The sequence below is a fragment of the Oryctolagus cuniculus genome, chromosome X, assembly GCF_051225735.1.
Source record: "Oryctolagus cuniculus isolate XC-2025 breed Fujian yellow rabbit chromosome X, ASM5122573v1, whole genome shotgun sequence".
NCBI classification, from domain to species: domain Eukaryota; kingdom Metazoa; phylum Chordata; class Mammalia; order Lagomorpha; family Leporidae; genus Oryctolagus; species Oryctolagus cuniculus.
The window spans coordinates 50,988,848-51,010,124 of record NC_142888.1 but is presented as its reverse complement, the minus strand read 5'-3'; the positions used below and the strand labels follow the sequence as shown (position 1 = coordinate 51,010,124).

The 21,277-nt window shown below is 42.8% G+C and overlaps 1 protein-coding gene across 6 annotated transcripts in view; it reads right to left on the bottom strand.

Moving 5' to 3' along the window:
- OGT (O-linked N-acetylglucosamine (GlcNAc) transferase) overlaps positions 1-18,041 on the bottom strand; it is a 44,602-nt gene extending 26,561 nt beyond the window's left edge. The window contains exons 1-5 of one of the 6 annotated variants that reach the window (XM_002720103.6): positions 17,583-18,041; positions 14,587-14,767; positions 13,475-13,718; positions 6,008-6,076; positions 2,674-2,790 (exon numbers count right to left, since the gene is read on the bottom strand). In XM_002720103.6, the coding sequence (XP_002720149.1) occupies positions 2,674-2,790; positions 6,008-6,076; positions 13,475-13,718; positions 14,587-14,767; positions 17,583-17,619 (648 nt within the window). In that variant the 5' untranslated portion in view covers positions 17,620-18,041. The remainder of the gene's footprint in view (positions 1-2,673; positions 2,791-6,007; positions 6,077-13,474; positions 13,719-14,586; positions 14,768-17,582) is intronic. The other 5 variants (XM_002720102.6, XM_089324630.1, XM_089324631.1 and 2 more) reach the window with 5 other exon arrangements.
- Between the last annotated feature and the right edge of the window lie 3,236 nt (positions 18,042-21,277).

Sequence of the window (21,277 nt, the reverse complement as noted above, 5' to 3'; positions counted from 1 at the left end):
GAGACCCAGATGAAGTTCCTGGCACCTCTAGTTTTGGCCTGACCCACTGGTTTTAGTCTGGCCACTGCATACATTTGGGGAGTGAACCAGCAGATAGAAGATGCATATCTCCCTCTTCCCTCCCCCCTCAAACTCTGCCTTTCAAATAAATAAATCTTTCAGTCAGAGTTACACAGAGAGGCAGAGGCAGAGGCAGAGGGAGGTCTTCCATCCGCTGGTTCACTCCCCAACTGGCTGCAACGGCCAGAGCTGCGCTGATCTGAAGCCGGGAGCCAGGAGCCAGGAGCTTCTTCTGGGTCTCTCACCCAGGTGCAGGGGCTCTTGGGCCCCCTTCTACTGCTTTCCCAGGCCACAGCAGAGAGCTAGATCAGAAGTGGAACAGCCAGGACTCGAACTGGCGCCCATAGGGGATGCCAGCACTGCAGGCGGCAGCTTTACCTACTATGCCCAGCGCCGGCCCCAAATCAAATCTTTTTTAAGCTACCACTTGTGATACCAATTCCAATCCTGGCTGCTCCACTTCCAATCCAGCTCCCTGCTAATGTGCCTGGGAAAGCAGCAAAATATGGCCAAAGTCTTTGAGCCCCTGCATCCATGTGGGAGATCAGCAAAAATCTCCCAACTCTTGGCTTCAGCCTGGCCCAGCCTTGGCTGCTGTGGCCATCTGGGGAATGAACCAGTGGATGGAAGATCGATCTCTCTCTGTCTCTCTGCCTCTTCTAGTCTCTTTACCTCTGACTTTCAAATAAATTAATTAAAAAAAAACTGGGCAAAGTGTCTTAACAGACATTTCTCAGAAAAGATAATTGGGGCCAGTGTTATAGCACAGCAGGTTAAGCCACTGCTTATAACACCAGCATTCCATATGGGCACAGGTTCGAGTCCTAGCTGCTCCACTTCCAATCCAGCTCTATGCTAATGTGCCTGGGAAGGCAGCAGAAGATGGCCGGAGTACTTGGGCTCCTACCACTCACGTGAGAGACCCAGATTCTAGGCTCCTGACTTCAGCCTGGCCAGCCCCATTGCAGCCATTTAGGAAGTAAAGCGGTGGATCGAAGATCTCTCTCCCTCTCCCCAGTGTCTATCTCTGTAACTCTTTCAAAGTAAATAAATCCTTTGAAAGTAAATGTTTATCTTATTAATCATGGAGACACAAATGACCTCACACCTGTTAGAATAGCTGTCATCAAAAGGACACTATAAGCACTGGTGAGATATAGATTAAAGGAAACCCCTGTACACTAATGATAGGAATGTAAACTGGTACAGCCATTGTAGTAAACAGTATGGAGCTTCTCAAAATATTCATTATTCTTTTTTCAACCAGTTTTTATGAGTTGTTACTTATCATTCTCCAAAGGTGAACAATATTTTTAGTGTGATTATGAATTCATGGACCTAAACATATCTGATAAGCTTTAATGTATTTTTTAGTTCTTATTCCTATTGATGCTCCAGTCCCATCCTTAGCCAGTGGGAACCTCATCAAGCTGCTTCCTGAATTCTTCAGACACAATCAAAGTAATATATTACAGCTTCCTTGTTTTCTGGTATGACAAAATATTCCAGGCAAATTTTACATTTTCTGCTCCAGAGGCAGAATCAGCTTTTTGATTTAGAAACTCACCTTTTTTGAAAAGAATTATTTATTTCAAAGATAAAAGTTACAGAGAGAGGTAGTGCCAGAAAATAGAGAAAGGTCTTCCATCCGCTGGTTCACTCTGCAAATGACCCCAACAACCGGAGCTGAGCTGATCCCAAGCCAGGAGCCAGGAGCTTCTTCCAGGTGTCCCATGTGGGTACAGGGGCCCAAGGACTTCTTTTAAGGTAAAGCTGCCCACTTGAAAAACACCTGGGGGAGCCAGCGCTGTGGCATAGCAGGTAAAGCTTCCACCTGCAGTGTCAGCATCCCATATGAGCACCGGTTCAAGTCTCAGCTGCTCCACTTCTGATCCCGCTCTCTGCTATGGCGTGGGAAAGCAACAGAAGATGGCCTGAGTCCCTGGGTCCCCGCACCCATGTGGAGAAGCTCCTGGCTTTGGATCCATGCAGCTCCAGCCATTGCAGCCTATTGGGGAGTGAACCAGCAAGTGAAGACTCTCTCTCTTCCTCTCCTTCTCTCTCTGTGTAACTCTGACTTTCAAATAAATAAATAAATCTTTAAAAAACAAAAAACACCTGGGACCAGCATTGTGGCATAGCAGCTTTAAGTCACTTTTTGTGAAGCCAGTATCCCATGAGTGCCAGTTTGAGAGTCCCAGTTGCTCCACTTTAGATCCTGCTCCCTACTCATGGATCTGGGAAAAGCAGAGGAAGATGGCCCAAGTGCTTGGTGCCCCTGCCATCCATGCAAGACACCTCAGTGGAGTTCCAGGCTCCTGGCTTCAACCGTTACAACCATTCAGGGAGTGAGCCAGCAGATGGAAGATCTCTGTCTGCCTCTCGGCCTTTCAAATCAATAAATTTTTTAAAAATTCTTTAAATAATAAACAAACAAAAACTTTTAATTACCAAGGTACATTCTCAAAGCTAAACTGAGCCTGCCATACCATATACTACCCAACAAATACCACAATGTCAGAGAAACAAAGACCTACTATTTAGTTCTAGTAAAAACACTCTAAACATATTATAAGCATTTAAAAAACACTAATGATCAGTCTGATTACTCACTTTTTCAAAGTGATGAATTGCAAGCCAAATCTCCCCTTGTGCATTGAAAACACAGCCAAGATTACTCCAAGCTACTGCGAAGTTTGGTTGCGTCTCAATTGCTTTCAAATAACAGGCCTTAGGAGGGGTTAATGAAAGAAGATGGGAGGGGAAGAAGGTAAAGGGAAAGGGGAAAATTTTAAAGGGGAAAAAAAAAAGATTGGGGAGGGGGAAAGAAGGTGATATCATTATTCCTTCTCTGACCAGTCAAAAGTGACCCTGCAGCATAGGCTCGCTTGCGCCAAAACTAATGCGCTGCCACAGCTGGCTGCTCCTGCGCCTGCGCCACCAGAACCCAAGTGCAAACCACCATGTTCAGTTCTGCCAAACAATGATCAATGATAAACACCTAAGGGCTAGTATGTCTTCAAGTGATCGCTAGGGGGCACCACTCAAGCCCAAGTTTCCTACTCTCACCATTTCCTAAAGTGTGTTCTACCAGGTATTACCAGAGGTATCACAAGGCAAAAAAGGATTTCATGATCAAATAAATTAGGAGATCAGCAAACAGGTTTCTCTGCTACCGGTCTTCCATAAGCCTCTAATAGTATTTATAGGATTCCCTGAATTTAGTTGACCATGGAACTCTTCTTTCATCGAGCGTTTCTTAAAATACTATGAAACACATTTTGGGAAATGCTGCTCTCAGCAAAATGTTCCTCACTAACATCAGAACTGTGCTACTGAGGAGAAAACCGTTTTTCTGCCGAGTGGGGTATCCTAAAGGCAGGCTTGTCAGTTACGTCGTCACGATGCCCTGTCTGCCAAGGAGGACTGAAGCTGAAACCTCACATGACAGGACTGCACCTAGGTTGAGGTCCCTGTAATGCGAGCGCAAACATCGCTTGCGCAACCTAACAGCATCGCACTGCGCAATCGCTGCGAACTGCTGCGCTACATAGAACACCCCTAGACGCAGCAAACGGCCAACCAGATCCATTAATCTACTAGACAGGCCCACAGAGAATATTTGTTTAATGAGATTAGTTGGACTCGAGGTATGTTAAAACCCAATTTTATCCAAAACGGCTACAGAATAGGACTCAGGGAGCCAGTCAATCAGATTACTCATCTAGTCAACCGTTCACAGGGGCTCATTCGCACGCAATGCGCATTAACGCTGCGCAGCCTTTGCGCTACTGCAGGGTCACAGCGCATCATCAGAAGAGCAGAATGCTGCAATCCAAACAAAGAAGAAAAAAGGAAAAAAAAATGAACAACAAGAAGAGTTAGAAGCTTTTACTAGTAAATTATCTCTAATAATTTTAATATCTTAATTAACTTTTACTTATTTTTGACAGAATTGTGGCTATAGTATAAAACATTCTCTTACATAACTTGCTTGTAAATAAAATCATTTTAAGCTGTTTCTGAAGCCACAAGACAGAAGATTCAGGCATGGAGGCAAATTGTTTTGCTGTGGCAGTTACAAACCCGTTACCATATTTCTCATCATGTGACTTTTCGGTGCGTTCCTTGCTGGAAGAGGAGGAGGAGGTTGTGTGTCTGCCCTAGATCCAGGCCTCGAGCTCCCTTCAGCGAGGCACCTTACGCATGGAATAGGAGGTTTCACCCACCTGAAACCTTCTAAATACAATATCAATGGTGAAAAACCAAAAACAAGAGAGAAAATAAAAACAAGATCATTAGTAAAAGTTCAACAAAGCAATTGAAATTCTTTGGATGTCTATTACATATGGGAATGAGGACAGTCTCAAGTCTGTAACATGGGAAACATGCAGAAGGGAGAGGGTTAATCAGGGCTATTGCATACAGCAGGGATTTTTGCTGGAAGAAAGGCTCTTCGTTTTCTACAAAGACAACTTAATTTTGCTTCCAACTACTAGGAATATGCTGGCTTGAATTTTCAAATGCACTGATTACAAAAGAAATACATTGCATTTCACTCAAGAGTATTTTCTTGTTTACTAAGTTCTCACAAAAAAACAGAATAACATTTTTCAAACTAGGTGTCTCCAGAGCTCTGAAATAAAGAAGTCAGCAACCTAAGGCAGGCGCAATGTCTCAGCCTAAACCGATCTCTAAAGCTGCAGTGAAGTGCAATTCATGTTAGCTGTCCGCTTGGTGGGGTGACAATTAATAGGAGCTTATCAAATATTTGTTCTCTAAATTACCAATTAGATTCATCAGCTAAGATTGAAATCAATTACAATTCAGTAGCTGGAAACCTACATAAGGTTAATCCAAAGTGTCAGCAGAATTTATGAGAGCTATGCACTGAAAACTAGTGCCTTTTAGCATTAGCTGGTGCTGAAAAGCCTTCTCCCTCCCTGGATGAAGCAGTCAAACAGACAGCTACGCTGCGCATACACTCCACGCATTAGCATGCGCGTGGGGCTCAGAGCAACAGGTGGGAGTTTCAGAAGCATTCTGGTTTCTCCCCACTCCTCACCCCTGCAGCGCGGTTGCGTAAGGTGGCTTGTAACAAGACAACTGCATTTATAAATTTAATTTTAAATGATACCAAAAGCTTTAATTAACCCAACCTGGTGTTCAAATTCATTATTTGGAAACACAGAATGCTAAAAGCCACCTTTCCACTTTGGCAAGTTTTCTTTCGATCAGTCCATTTCCCAAACAAACCAGCTTTGTCCTTCTGACTTTTTGTTTTCAGGAGGTGGGGTGGGGAGGAATAAAGAAGGAAGTAAGGGAGAAAAGAAGGTAGACAACTAGAATTGGAAGAGGAAAAAGGAACTTGGGGGGAGGGAATGAGGACAAGGGGCAGGATTTTCCAATTATCAATTTACAATCATTTTAACAGCCTTTCTTCCACTGTAAAAAGGGTGAGGAAGATGAAGGGAGGAAGGTTAAATAAGAATTTTAAATGCCAGTATTACAGGGTAACATTTGGATGAAATTCTTCTCCACTTACAAGCCACAAAGGACTTAGAAGAGCAGCATTTTCAATGGCACCTGCATCATATAGGAGTCTTGAGCCAAACCACAGGCGCTCTGCTTGTCACCAGCAGGCAAGCCTCAGATTTGAAGGAATGTTATTTATTCCCACATAAGATCATGACGGAGCCCATTGTTATAAAGTTGATCTAGCTCAGCAGAAAGGCTCCACAATGTTCAGGGTCTTGCTTTATCCCCAGATTTAGAACAGATACGCCAAAGGCTGGCCCTGCTCTAGTCTGAGGCGAGTCATGCCGTCAGTTTTCCTCAGTTTCATAGGACTGTTTTGTGAAGATAGCTCAATGAAGAGTTGAAGACTTGGCAAAAAGGACAAGTTTCCTTAACACTGATGTGTAAGTGTGTTTTATCAAACACCTACCTTGGCTTCTTCCAAGCGACCCAGGGCTTTGAGCAGGTTCCCCAGGTCACTGCGAACACAGTACAAATCCTAGAAGCCCAGAGACACACCGTCATTAATTATACTCTGCTTCGTGAATCAAAACGATCTTGTAATCACTTTTATGTACCTGGCTCCCCGCAATTGTCTTCGTGCAAGTAAAAATGCTGCCTGACCAACTCAAGTGCATGACCACCATCTGCCATCCGCAATTCCAAACCCCGGAAAGTTCCAAATACTCATGTGCTGGGTAAACCTGATCCGAACTGACAAGAAGCTATTTATAGAATGTGCCTGCACATCTCACCTAGTATGAATACTCCTGTCTTTTGCTGCAAAATTATAAAGTGTCTTTTACTGTAAGGTACTGCTCCAGATCTGATGGAGAGTTTTACGTATGGCATACTTAGCTTTCTAAAATCCAAAGAAATCTGAAATGTTGAAAAGGATTTGGCCCTACCAGTTCCAGACAAAAAGACACTGGGACCTTACTAAAGTGTCTCCTATTTCCAAATGTCAGTAATTTCAAACAAGCAAGCAAGCAAGCAAGCAAAAAACACTTATTCAACTGTTTTATTCAAGGTTCTGATGAATCACTCCAGTAACAAGGGCTGAAAATTTTCCACAGCAGAAAAACAGTACTCTATTTAGCACGTGATTACCTACAAGCAAACCTACCCTTAGGGTGCCAGGCATATTCAGAAACCTTGACTTCACTTCATGTTTGTGCCGAAGGATTACCATCCAACCAAAGCCTCAGTCCTGGCACCTGCCACTAGATTCCTCATTAGTATTAAGTACCATTAGAGTTGAGTGGGTGAATAATGAAAAGCCGTTGACTCTGCTTTTTATTAGCAGCTCAATGGTGGTGCTAGTCATCTGACTCAGCCGTCCGTTCATCAGTGTGAGACACTCATTAGAACAGCAAGCTCAAATTTTATTTGCCCTAGTTTGCCTTTGTCGGTAGAATGTATCAGTCAACAAGCAGAGATAATGGCAATCGGAAGCATGCTTATCGTTCCAAACTGCTCTGTGGGTGAAAGCCTTAAATTAAGTCCTAGAAAGTGAAATTTTGTCAACTGTGCCAAAGAATCCTCATGTATATTATTCTCCCTGCCACTGTATTATGGTTTCCAGAACCAGTTGATTAATTTTACTGATCAACAGCTTTTGTGGTTATATATTATCATCCATTAAGGCAAACCCAAAAGTCTGCCAACAAAATACAGGCTGCCACAGAACACTCACACTCACGGTAGGTGTAGCAGGTCAGCTCCCTACCTGCCGGACTTACTGCTGTCCCTCAAGCAATGACCATTGTTGTGGGAGAGTCTGGTTGTCTCCCACAATCTCAAGCACAAAAAGTCAATTCTAATCCTCAAAACACCATCACAGGTACTACTAATATTATATTATAAACTTACCCTCCTCCAATTAGTGTAATAAGCACTTTTGTTAAATTTATTTATTTGAAAGGCAGACAGAGACAAAAAAAAGACATAGAACTCTCCCATCTGCTGCTTCCCACCCCAAATGCCCCCCAAAATCCAAGCTGAGCCAGGCACAAGTCAGGAGCTGAGCACTCAATCCGAGTCACCCACGTAGGTAACACGAACTCACATTAGTAGGAAGCTGGAACAGGAAGCAGAGCTGGGCCTTGAACCCACGCACTCCAATATGGTATGTGGGCATCTCAAGCAGCATCTTAACTGCTGCACCAAACACCCACACCCTAATACGTACTTTTTAACCCTATTTATACTCTCAGAAGTAATGAAACTATAATCTTGCTATTTTCTACAGCTCTTTTTCCCCTAAACTTTAAGGGTTAGCCCTCTGTTTTGGCAGACTGACTGAATAATCCAATCTACTACTTGATAATTACAGTTCTATCTTTGGACTTTTACCAACCCCTAGGCCTTTTCTGAGCCATAATAATCAGAAGTCTTGCAATAATTCTCCAACAATGACCATAATTGACTATACATTTTAGCCAACTGTTGCATAATTTTACCCTCTAGTTTCTATAAAGCTCTTGGATGGATGTTATCCAAGTTCTGACAGTATACCTATCTATAGATTCAGTTATATCATCTGGGTCCATTACAGCATACTAAATCAAGTTAACAAAATACCCACAGTTAAAATACTTGGGGCCAGCACTGTGGTGTAGCAGGTAAAGCTGACACCCGCAGTGCCAGCATCCCATATGCGTGCCACTTCGGTGCTCCACTTCCCATCCAGCTCTCTGCTATGGCCTGGAAATGCAGTGGAAGATGGCCCAAGTCTTTGGGCCCCTGGGCTCACATGTGAGGCCTGGAAGAAGCTCCCGGCTCCTGGCTTCAGACTGGCCCAGCTCTGCCCACTGCAGCCACTTGGGGAGTGAACCAGCAAATGGAAGACCTCTGTCTGCCTCTGCCTCTCGGTAACTTTGCCTTTCAAATAAATAAATAAAATATTTTTTAAAAAATACAAGGATACCACCATTCTCCCCAAAATCCAAAACCTATGATGGGGCCAACGCTGTGACGTAGTAGGTTAAGCCATGACCAGGGACACCAGTATCCCATATGGGCAGAGGTTCAAGTACTAGCTGCTCCACTTCCAATCCAGCTCCCTGCTAAGCACTCGGGCCCCTGCACCCATTTAAGAGACCTGCAAGAAGCTCCTGGCTTCATTCTCGGCCCTGTTCCAGCACCACTGCAGGCATATGGGGAGTGAACCAGCAGATGGGAGCTCTCCCTCCCCTACTCCCCTCTCTCTCTAACTCTTTCAAATAAATAAATCTTTAAAAAAAAAAACACATCAAATTCTGCTTCACCTGTCAAATCAAAACTGTACCTGCTAAGAGAATCACATTTCTCAAACCTAGCCCATCCTACCCATCCCAAGTTAATACCTTTCATGCAAATCTTTAGTCAACAATATGCCTGGGACTAGAAGGAAAAGAAATTTAACAGAGTCCTCATTATTAAGGGGCTTACAATGTATATGGAAAGACAAGGTATGCATATACCAAATGCCCACATAGTGTTTTAAGAATTTTAGTGAAAAAGATGAGCACAAAGGAGAAGTTTAAGCTGGATCATGAAGGTTGAATACAGTTTTAACAGAAAAGGGCCTTGTAAACAAGGAAAATCATAAGAAGAAAATAAGATTTTCCTATATAACTACCCTTCCTAAAATCACATCCATTTCCTGTCTTTCCTCCTACAGCGACCCCCTTGCTGCCACCTTTAACATTTATGTACCATATATAAAGTGAAGTAAAATGAATAGATAAGAAACCTATGGTAGTTCTCAATGGCCTCTCAAATTAAATTCAGACTCCTCAGCCTCTCTATTCTTTAAACCTTCCAATTGACTCTCTTCTACTACACTCACTTCTTGTTACTACTTGACTCACCACTTCAGCCAAGGAAGTCTACTTGCTATTTACCTTCCTACAGAATGCTTAGGTTATAAGCACCCACTCGAAGAAATCGCCTGATTAATACTCTCCAACAATAATCATCTGAGGAACTTACACATTTTTTTTCCTTTATAAGTCAGGTCCTGTCTCATATTATAGCCCAAAACTTTACCCAAACTTAACAAAGCACTGTACACACAATAAGCAGGCAAACATTTAAATGTGACATTTACAAGATAACCTTAACAAAAAGCAGAACAGAGAGGAAAAGAAGTACATGGGTTTTCTACAGTTCAGCTGTGGATGTGAGGCTCATGACAGTAATAAATAATGTGACAGTTAACACATGATGGGCAGGACAACAGCAGCTCTCAGTGCTGTGCATCCACAATCCAAGCAGAAGCAATGGCTCAACAACCTATAGATTCAGAAACAGTTGCTCTAGACAGGACAATTTTATGCTCATCATGAAAGCAATTGCTGAGTATGGGTAACTGTACTGAGCCATCATGTGAAAACACACCAGCAGCAACAGCATCTTCGAAAAGACTAAAATTTTAGCAACAGTTTTAAACCATCCAGTGTTACAGAAGACAATACAGAATGTAAAAACATGAAACAGCTCTACGGTTTAGAGGTAATTTCTAGAATCAAGTCACAGGGAGTAACTTCTACGTAGACCTATTAACTTAAAAAGATAAATACTACCTTAACATTTCACCTTTTCACTGCTGCAAAACCAAAATAACCCTATGATTCAGGCCCACGATGCATGAGGCATTTAAACACTGTCAACAAGAACACAGGTAAGGAACAGACTCAAGATTCTGTCAGTATTGAATTGACAACAAGCATCTGACAGGGAGTTAAAATCTAGTTAAGACTAGATATCCTGAAATAAAACAGAATCACCGTGGTATAATTAGAAATCAAGGGAGTTTGTACAATCCCATTTTACTCTTTCTGGTAAAAACAGAAATAAAGCAACAGATTAAACATAAAACTAGGTGGGACTATGAGGCTGTTCAGTGTCTTCAAGAGGTAATTAATGATTTATTTTAATACTGTATCTCACTTCTTTGGTAGGGCACAATGATCAGCTTCCTGTTAACAGGTTAGATGTTAATTAGCATGGTTCTGTCTCCCACTTTCTTCTTCCCTTAATATAGTCCTATAGTTCGGAATATTGTCAACAGCAATGACCGCTCTGCTACACGTACAGGCAACTGAAAACCTAAGCTAAAGTTAATCAAGACCACTGGTTGGCAAGAGGGCACAAGGACATTCACACTCAATCAACAAGTGAAAGACGGAAGCAGCCCTGATTAATGAAGGGAAAGAACTACTTTAACAAACTGGGTACACAGGTGAGCCCTGGGTCTTGGTAATAACGGTTTAAGCACTGTGGCAGCACATAAGATTCCCTAGAACTTTCTGTGAGTAACTAGCTAGATAGTACTGCAGTAAAAATTACAAAAGCCACTCAAATTTACACAAACTACACAGAGTATCTCTGAAAGGATACCTAAGAAAATCATTTCATTACCAAGAATGGTAACTGTGACTGTTCACTATATCCATAAAAAAAGCAATGAATAAGGGGCCAGCGCCATGGCATAGTAGGTTGATCCTCCACCTGCGGTACCAGCATCCTATATGGGCATGGGTTCTAGTCCTGGCTGCTCCTCTTCCAATCTAGCTCTCTGCTATGGCCTGGGAAAGCAGTGGAAGATGGCTCAGGTGCTTGGGCCCCTGCACCCACATGGGAAACCTGGAAGATGCTCCTGGCTCCTGGCTTCGGATCGGCGCAGCTCCAGCCCTTGTGGCCAATTGGGGAGTGAACTAGCGAATGGAAGACCTCTCTCTCTCTCTCTGGCTCTACAACTCTCAGTAACTGTGTCTTTCAAATAAATTTTTTAAAAAGCAATGAAGAAAAAATATAAACTCTCAAATTATAAAATATAAGCTCTCGAAATTAACTAAAAAAATTGTTAACTGATGTCGTAATGACTTTGGATCTTTAAGCAAATTACTAAGTCTCAGCTTCCTAACCTCTAAAATGGGGACTTAGGGACAGCAGGATATGACTGGTTTGCAAACTGTTTTCAAGGGCTGTCTTTTGAGGGTAGGTGCCCTCTGGGCACAATATGCCCTTTTTAATTTTTTCTGTTTCAACACTTTCTTTGAAGGTATTCAGGCTGAGGTTTTAACATCCACTTCACCATTATTTGCTGGGTGATCCCCAAAATGTCACATAATCTGACTCTGTGTTTTCTAAAAAAATTGATAAAGAAACTGGAAATAATCCCATCTACCAATTTGAAGGATCACTGTGAGGAGTAAGTAAGACCAATCATCTGGAGTGGTTAGCACAATGTTTGAACACAGTACACTTTCAATAAATGGTAGCTATAATAGTTATAACTATTAACCGTTTCCAGAGTAGCTACAAAACTGAATGCAGACAACAAAGCTTAAGAATATATTCTTAAACTCTTTCTGGATTCCTTAGAACCCCTCACTACCTTTTAAATTTACACTTACCTTCTCTACATCAAATTTCTGAGGACAAGTCTTACATTTTTGTATCTTTCAGAGACCCTAACACAGTATGAACTTAATGTCTGCCAACTGGGACTCACTCCCCACAGCACATCTGCATCTTAGGGAAAAAAAAATTTGAAGAAGCAATCAAAAGCCTGGTGTGCACACTACCGCCTCAATTCCACCACTTCTAATTACGTTGAAAGAAAAGAGAACAGAATATTGAGGAATAAATTTTGAACCTAGTTTTCCTATCTACTAATCCATATATTGCCACCTAATAATTTTACATTACAGATTAAGACCCTTTACCCATCATCCCATAAAATTCAATGAATTGTTACAAATGCCTATCAGAACTTATCCAAAGTTAATCAAAACAGCTTAAAGAAACAAGGTTCACATGCCATTTACTTTATGAGTATAATAAAAAAAATTGCTAATAGGAGGACTGCAGGCATTTAGCCTAGTGATTAAGACACCTATATCCCACATTGGGATGCCTGGGTTCGATTCTTGGCCCCAACTCCTGGATCCAGCTACCGTTAATCCAGACCCTGGGAGGCAGCAGCGATGACCCAAGTAATGGGGATCTTGCCACTCAAGTGGGAAATCTGGGTCGAGTTCCTAACTCCTGGTTCTGGGGGAAGCATGCTGTATGTGCTCACTCTGCCTCTCAAAAAAAATTTTTAAAGATTTATTTATATGAAAGGCGGAGTTCCGGAGAGAGAAAAAAGAGATGGAGGGAGGGACAGAGGGAGAGGGGGAGGGGGAGGAGGAGAGAGAGGAGGAGGGAGGGGGGGAAAGAAAGGGAGGGAGAGAGGGGGAGGGAGGAGAGAGGGAGAGGGGGAAGGAGGGAGAGAGAGGGAGAGACAGGAAGGGGGAGGGGGGAGAGGGAGAGACGGACAGAGGGAGGGAGGGAGGGACAGATAGGTAAGACAGACAGACAGGAAGATAGATAGATAGATAGATCTTAGATCTTTCATCTGCTGGTTCACTTGCAAAATGGCCACAACAGCCAGGGCTGGGCCAGGCCTAAACCAGGAGCATAGAACTCCATCCAGGTCTCCCACATGGGTGCAGGGGCCCAAGCATTTGCATCATCTTCTGCTGCCTTTCCAGGCACATTAGCAGGGAGTTGGATTGGAACTGGTGCAGCCAGAACTGGAACTACTGCTTGCTCATATGGGATGCCAGTGTTGCAGGCAACAGCTTAATCCACTGCACCACAACATTGGCCCCAAATAATTTTTTTTTAGAGCCTGATGTAGAATATTATGCAATAACGATAATTCTTAGGGTTTTTTTTTTTAAGTTTAACTTGCAATATAAAATGATTCTTTTAAACATAGGTTAGACCAGGTCAAAACAATTTCACCATTTGAAGTACACAAACATTTCTAAACTCTTGACTATTCCATGCAAAAGCCTCTTAGTATCAAACTGCTGCTGGGTTTCTGTGAAGGGAAAATAGCCATTAAAATTTTACTCACAGGATTGTACTGAAGAGCAGAGACGTAAGCTTGTACTGCCCCTTCCATGTCGCCTGCTGCTACTAATGCAGCTGCCAGGTTAATATAACCATCGATGAAATCAGGTTTGAGACGCAAGGCATGTCGATAATGTTCAATTGCCTCCTGCAATTGCCCTCTTTCCTTGTACACGTTCCCCAAATTCGAATAGGCTTCTGCTAGCAGAGGGTTCTGTTTAATTGCCAGAGTGCTAAAGTGAGCAGATCTGGAAAAGGCAAAAAGTGTTGCTGCTTGGGTATGTGTTATATACAGAAAAGAAGATAGGGCCCGTATATGACTTAAATAGTTTCTGAAGAGCCTATGCTATTGGTAATTATGTAACAATGTTACCTTTTAACTAATTCATAGCAGGAAAATTTATGCAAGTCTTTCAAAAGTAGAAGTAGTCCAGATTTCAAATGTCAAAAATTTCAAATTTTTCTTACTAGATACAATTCTTATTAGTCTTATTACCAAACTACCACATTGCAACTTACGATCATTAAGATCAAGAATGAAACGCTATGCGCATGAGTCTCATTTTCCATTTGTTGATTAAGATTTAATGACGCACATCTTCAAATGTCTAAATAAGCCAGAATGACAATTTATTAAAAAGACAAGAACACAAAGTTTTCCCTTTTGATGATACAACTGATTAGCTAAAAGCAATACATCTCAAGTTAATGACAGCATTTGCAACCTGAACCACATATACACTGCCTACGACATACACACTATCATTTCTGAGCATCTCAGTCCTTAAAGCTGACAAGTCTTAGTGATGAGACTGGATACTCAGACGTACACTAAGAATAATTTATCGCCTGAACAGAGTTAGAAAGCAGCAGAGCCAGGTGGAAAAATCTAGAAGAGGTCCCTAGTCATACTGACAATATAACCACCACCACACAAAAGTAGGGAGGAAAACTGGCAGCTGGGTACGTCACAAGTCAGCAAGAGAGCAGATGTGTGTTGGTGGCTCAGCTGATACCCAGTAATGGAAAAATTCCAGGTTCAAACATTTAAGTATCATTTTTCAAGCTCAGCACCCAGAGGCAGCAATCACCAGCAGATACCCCCACATCTCCTACCTGTCCAGCCTTCGACACTGGAAGTGTATAGATGAAAGTAATAAAAGCACACCAGTATTGTCTGGCTCTTGTCTCCAGAGCTGCATGCAGTGTCTCTCAGCTGCCTCAAAATCTCCTGCCTGATATTCTCGATGTGCCAACTCAGCTAACCCTTGGAAGGAAAGCATACGTTTCGTTGGTTCTGGAGAATCATCAAAACATTTGAGGGAAGGAGGGGGGAAAACAAAAAGTTAGAAATGCAAACAAAAAAATGTAAAAATATGGTATATTAAACTTAAAGATGAAAATGCTTGAAACTATGTAAAGCACTAGAGTGTTCTGCACGTTATTTATAGCCCCAAGTTAACATCAGGTGCAGAATTGGCATTTTTAGAATTCATCCATTAATACTTTCTTTCCCAAACTTGATAGGAGTATTTATTTCCAAATAAGATTACATTTTATAACAAAAAATACTTTTGTGCTTTTTAAATTATAAAACACAGGTAGTATCTAAAGATTCACTAAACATCATTCCTTACAACTTATTTAACATACTGGGGGGAAAAAGTGGTTGCAAAGGTCACAAAGATTTAATAATGTCGGAATAACCTCCTGGGAAACTTAATACTTTGTCCAAAGTTTTAGGTTGGATTTCTGTGAGACGGAGTATTGGTAACTATCTCTTAACCTAGGTGGGAACGCCAGATGTTTCTTACTCTTTAAATTATATTGATATGCTTCTATCTTTCACAATTTAATGTTTTAAAATAGCAACACCAGAAACAAGCCTAAGATTGGGAAAAAAAAAAACTAAAAGTCAAGGTGCTATTTTTAAAACAGCTGATAAACAAGATGTATTCATTTGTCAAGAGCCAAAATATTTAAAGGGATCATCAAACATTTTAAATAAAGCTCCAAGATTATACTGCTCCTCTATCATTCCAAATTCACAAGGAGACTAAATTAGGTAAATCCCACCCATGCTAGTTTAGCACTAACATTTTCCAAGAAGCTCTGGCACTGACTATAAGATTTTATTACAAACAACCCTATGTAAACCAAGCAGTTACCTACAACTGCAATGGTTTAAAAAAAGGTGGGGGGGGGACACTCAAATATAAAAGTTGATAAGGCACAACAGAATGAGTAACAAACAAAAGCACTTTGCTGTGACTTCATTCAGATACATAGAGGGTATATATAGTTAAAGCCCAGAGATGGGAAAAAAACTGCCTAAGGCTCAATAATAAATACTTTAAACAACAGTGATACAGGACTGGGCGTTCACCACAACACTTTCGATAGAGGAGTGGAATTCGAAACCATGGACAAATTACTTAATTCTACCAAGGTCACAGTGACATGATCAAATTTGAGCCTGGCTCCCCCAATCATTAAGGCTGAGGAGAGTTCTGGAGACCGGGAAAGCAAAGTAAATTTCCTGTCAGAAGGCACATCTGACCACAAACAAGACAGTCTTGCATCCAAATTGGGGGAGGGAGGGTGGTATAGCTCTACTAGAAATTAGAAAATTACATTTTAGACAAGTCCCTAGAATTTCCTAGCTCCTTATTTTTAACACGTTACGTTGATCACTTTTTGAGCCGCTCATCTATTTTAACACTTGACCCAACTTCCTCAAATAAAATTAACACTTATAGAAAAGGGCAAGCTGGAACAGAATCTAAAATCTCAGAAAATCACGATGGGGGAGCGCGGAGAGCTCAGACTAATTACTCCCACTAAGATACTATTACAGATTCACCTATTACTTCCTACACAATGTCCAAAACAGGAACTAAAACCCTTGATCCATCTCAACTAGGAAAAACCAAAAGAAATAACCTCGTGGGAAACCTTAGAAGCGCAGTCCAATTCCCCACCCCCGCACGCCCCAAATAGCCTCAATATGGAAAGGCAGCCGAAGGACACTCCTAGAATTTGGTTGTTCTCTTATTTTTAGCACCAAATGCTCGCAACTGAATTGTCTCAAAGGGCAACAGCCTTGTATATTGTACAGCTACACTCCAGTTGCTTTACAAACTCTTCAAGCAGGGATGGAAACTTAAAAAAAAACATATATATATATATACACCCTATGAATAAAGAGATACCGAGCTAAAGAATGGGAATGGAAGACCCAGAGGCGGCGGCGGCGGTGGCGGAAGAATACATCGTGAAAGTAACACAAAGCGAGAATTGGGCGGGCAGGGTGGTCAGCGCCAAAGCAACACTATTGGGGTGGTTTCTCCCCCGGGGGTAGGAAGTGGCCCGAAGGGCTGGCAAACCTCGCGAAGCAAAGGGTGTGGTTCCTCGCGGGCGGAGAGGGATCACAGGGTGGGAAAATACAGGCTGGGGGCAGCGGGTGGAATTGGGCCCTGGCAAAGGGAATCCCTGGAAATTTCCAATCGAAACTGGGACCGCTCGACCGAAAGAAAGCCGGAAAGGCGCTGCCCAGCGGGGAGCTGCCCAATGTGTCTCTCCTGGAGGTTACTTATAACAGTGACGAGCTTTTGCTAGTCCTTGGGTGATGCAAAGAGGGAATACGGTTACAACGGAATAGCACCCCCGCCCTATACCGGCAAAGAAGAACGAAATCTGGCTAGGTGCAAAGGGCTGTAGGAGGAGGTGGAGAGGAAAAAGGAGAGGGCTACGGGCTGGAATCTGGGGGGGAAACCGGTTGCAAAGGAAAGTGGAAGGGCAGGGATTCCAATGCAGTCCATTCCAAGGCATTCTAAGCGCGCACGTGCAGGAGAAGTATCCCGAGAGAGTGAAGGGCTAGGACATTTAAAGGAGGGCAACAAACAAACCAAGAAAAAAAGCAAACAAGCACTAAAGAGGAAATACTTGAGCAGACGACAGCACAAAATTCGAGATGTCAGCAGACCACGAAAAGCTCAGCGCTGCTACTGATGCAATGGGGATGGTTAGAAGGGAGGGAGGGAGTGATGAGAGGAGAAGACGGCGCGAGACCCCAAAAGGGAGTCTGACAAGGTAGAACGGGACACCGGTACCTGTGCTGTCGGCCACGTTGCCCACGGAAGACGCCATCTGGAGCTTCTTGAGCGAGAGCAAAAAGGGGGTAACTGACTCTCACTGCCGCCACTACGGGCAAGAATGGTTCTGGAGGTAGTAGTAAGAGGGCAGCAGCCGTACCAGAATTTTGGAAGGCTTAAGTGGTGGCGGCAGTTACGGACTTGGAACCTTAGGAACTCTGGTTGGCCGTCTACCTCTCACGGTCTTGAAATGGCGGCGAAGGCTCCTCGGCCGAAACAACACGGGCCGGAACTACTTTCTGTTACAATCAAGTACCCGGCGGAGGCAGCGCGTAACCAGAGCTACAGACCCAATGACTACAATCAAAGTCACTTGCCCTCCTGTAAGCTTCCGCGCAAGGCCCATTGCGACAAACAGAATTGTGCCGACAGCGCATGCGAGCAACCCTGTCAAGCGGGCTCCCTGTTAGAGCCCTCGCTGGGGCAGGACTGTTCAAGTGCTTTTTGAGAGTAAGGCGGAAGAGTGAAAAATATCCATGTACTCACTGGTTACATATTTGCCAAAGTAGTATCACTTGGTTACCTAGCTAGTGAAGTACATTTTAACAGCAATGCCAAAGGTGTCCACAAAAGTTTAAGCAACTTTATCCAAGTCAAAAAAAAATATTTACAAGGCTGATGGGCCAGTTCTGAGCAAATACATTTAAATGACTGTATTTCAAAGACAAGCTGTTCTTTAAAAACGGTGGGAGACAAGGGTTCCAATTGGAACACGCCTTAGTTCTGACTCCAGCCCTAGGTTTAAGCACTTTGATGAGAAAGGCATACTTTTAGAGGGCCAAATGAACCCAGACATCCTCTGCTTTTAGCTACATAGCCCGAAATTTCAAAATCGTTTTCCTATTCAGGAGAGTTCTACCCATGGTAATCGGACAAATGCTTAATAACTCAGGGACACGATGAGTTTGCACTCCAAAAGCAGCCATAAAAATGTTAAAGATGATTCATTTTCGTCCAAATCCATGACTCTCCTCCAAGTTGTGACTTAATGTCCACCAATTAGCTCTGCAAATTGTCACAAGGCGATTGTATTGAGCAGAACAGCAATAAATGTATTCACTTACCATCTGCAAAAACCACACGTCTAGAGTCAGGAATTGCTTCCACTTCCTTGAACAAATCAAGTCCACCGTTCAGTTTGTCACATTGGTATTAATTTATAATTCATCTCTTCTTCCAGAAAGGATTTCGGGTAGCTTGCTACATAAACAAGAAATTATCACAAGCCACTAGAGGTTATAAGTTGGAGCTCTGAGAGCCTTTGTATTTCAACAAGTCCTTGATCTAAGAAAACATGTTAATGAATGTCTTCAAAAAGTTTCTGCGACCCAACCCCTTGTCTACATTTAAAAACTAACAAGTCCTCAGATTCTGCTTCAATTTCTTCTGAGCAGTCAACAAACTTAATCACAGCCAAGAGCACAGAGACAATTCATAATATATGTTAATTTCTTCTATAATTAATTAAGAGATGTCATGCAGTTAAAAAAAAGACAATGTTCACTACACAAACTCTTCTGGAAATTGCGAACTGACCTCTTTGTGTCCTTTCATGTAACTGGTAACCTCCCTCCCCACTACAAGTGCCCCATTTGTAGTGAATAAACTCAGCTTTTCCGCTTTTAGAACACACTTCTTCAGATTCCACTGGCAGCTGTTTAGGCCTTACTGATTAGTGGGTGCTAGTTAATTAGGTAAAACTCTTCTCGTTAAATGCCAGGTCATGGTGCCGGTCAAGTAGGCTATTATGGACAGGGTTCCTTGTCCTCAAATTTGTTTCTATGAAAAGCTGCACAGTAGGGCTCACAGAGGCTCAGTACAGAAAAACCCCTTACTGGAGTCTCAAGAACCCTGGCTCCATACCTTCCAGGAATAGCACCTGGATAGTATGGTTGAGTTTGAAGGACTTCTTCATTAGGCAGGCAGATTTTCTTCAGTCAATCAAGTAACACGCACACTTAGTCTCTGTGTGCAAGGCACTGTAGGGGGACACAAAAATAAACAAGACAAGATCCTTGCCTTCAAAAAACTTGAACCCTAGTTGGGGAGACACAGAAAACCCAAATGCGAACCATATGCAAGAGTATTGTTTAGGTGATAAAAATACATTGCCCTATAAAATATCTGAGACGGCAAGAATCACTTCAGGCACGAGGAGGGTGATAAAGGCTTGATGTGGGCATGGAAGGAGTTGCTTTTGTATGTTTCTTTTTTGCCGAGATTTCCAGTTATTTTTCTCTTCTCTCCCTTTTCTGGGCAGCCATTCTAAATTTAAATCATCTGTAAATCTTCAACCCCTATCCCAAACTTTGCCTCCCCAACAACCCCTCTAACGTTGTGTGTGACTTTGCTGTTGCCGGGTAACACATTATCACAGCTGCATCACTTCAGACAAGACCCGCTTCGCAGCAATAGCGCCGCGCTGGAGGAGCGAGCGGGTGACACGCGCTGGCCGCCGCAGCCGCGCCGCTGCCGCTGGAAGATGCATCCAGAGGTTTTTAAACGGAGATGAAAAAGAAGACAGAGTTGCTGGCCCAGCCACGTGTGCGAATTGATAGTATTCTGGAAAGAAATTAATCCCCCTGAATTAGGCAACCAGTCACAATAAAGAAAACGAGTCTGAAAATCTTCCAGAAATCCTTTAACCTGAGTAAAAGGTTGGCTGCCAGGGAACTGATTTCATGACAGAGCAGGCACCATCACTAGCCAGGGAATTTCGAGATGATGATTCCTTATTTGGTAGCGGCTCCAGGAAAGATATGGCAAGCTGTGAGATCAACAGTGAAGATGAAAAAGGTGGAAAATAAAAACAGATCAAACACTTGAAAGCTTAATGGGTACCTTGAAAAGGCGGCTTTTTGCAAAACAAAAAGCAGAAAGTCTAGGGGGAGCACGCCCTCTGCTCCTCTGGGTGAGGACGCCTTTTCCCCTCTGCGCCACCAACAGTCTTGAAGATGTGACTGCTCAAGGGCCAGTAAAATGTTCACCTCCCTCCTCAGTCATCCCCGTAACCCTCCCCTTGGCTCCAAACTGCAAACTGAGCAAATGGATCCGCCTGTCACAATGGAGGAGAGAGCCAAAGGCTTGGTTCATTCTTCCAACCCGAGTCCAGCGCAGAATTATGTTGGAGAAGATTTGCACTGACAATCATCAGCCTGAAGCTGTCTGTATGCAAAGAATAAACTAACTCATTGAAGAGTTACGAAAGGCAGAAATGGAGATTTGCCTCTTCGTCTCGATGAATACGTGCCTGTAGTTATTGGACTTTCGCCTCAAGACTGGGTTTGATGTTCTGTACTTTTAGATGAAAGCTGTATCCTGTGCTATTGTCTGGACAGAAGTTTCTGCACTTCCTTCTCAAGTGGGAGGGAACTCTTTCCCCAACTGTAAGAAGCAGGTAGAGCAGGACCTGGCCTATTGCCATCAGAGATCTCTGTGGGTCCATCTTATTCACTGGCACCAAGAGAGGCACATTGCAGAGCCCAAGGGCAGGTCCTGATGATATTCCTCCACTCTCATCATTGCTACCTCCAATGCAGAATAATCAAATCAAAAGGAACCTCAGGAGACTCACAGGAACAGCTGTCCATGTGTCAGAAAGTATGTACTATCATTTAAATTTTGATCCCTATGCCTGCAGTTGCAGGAGCTTA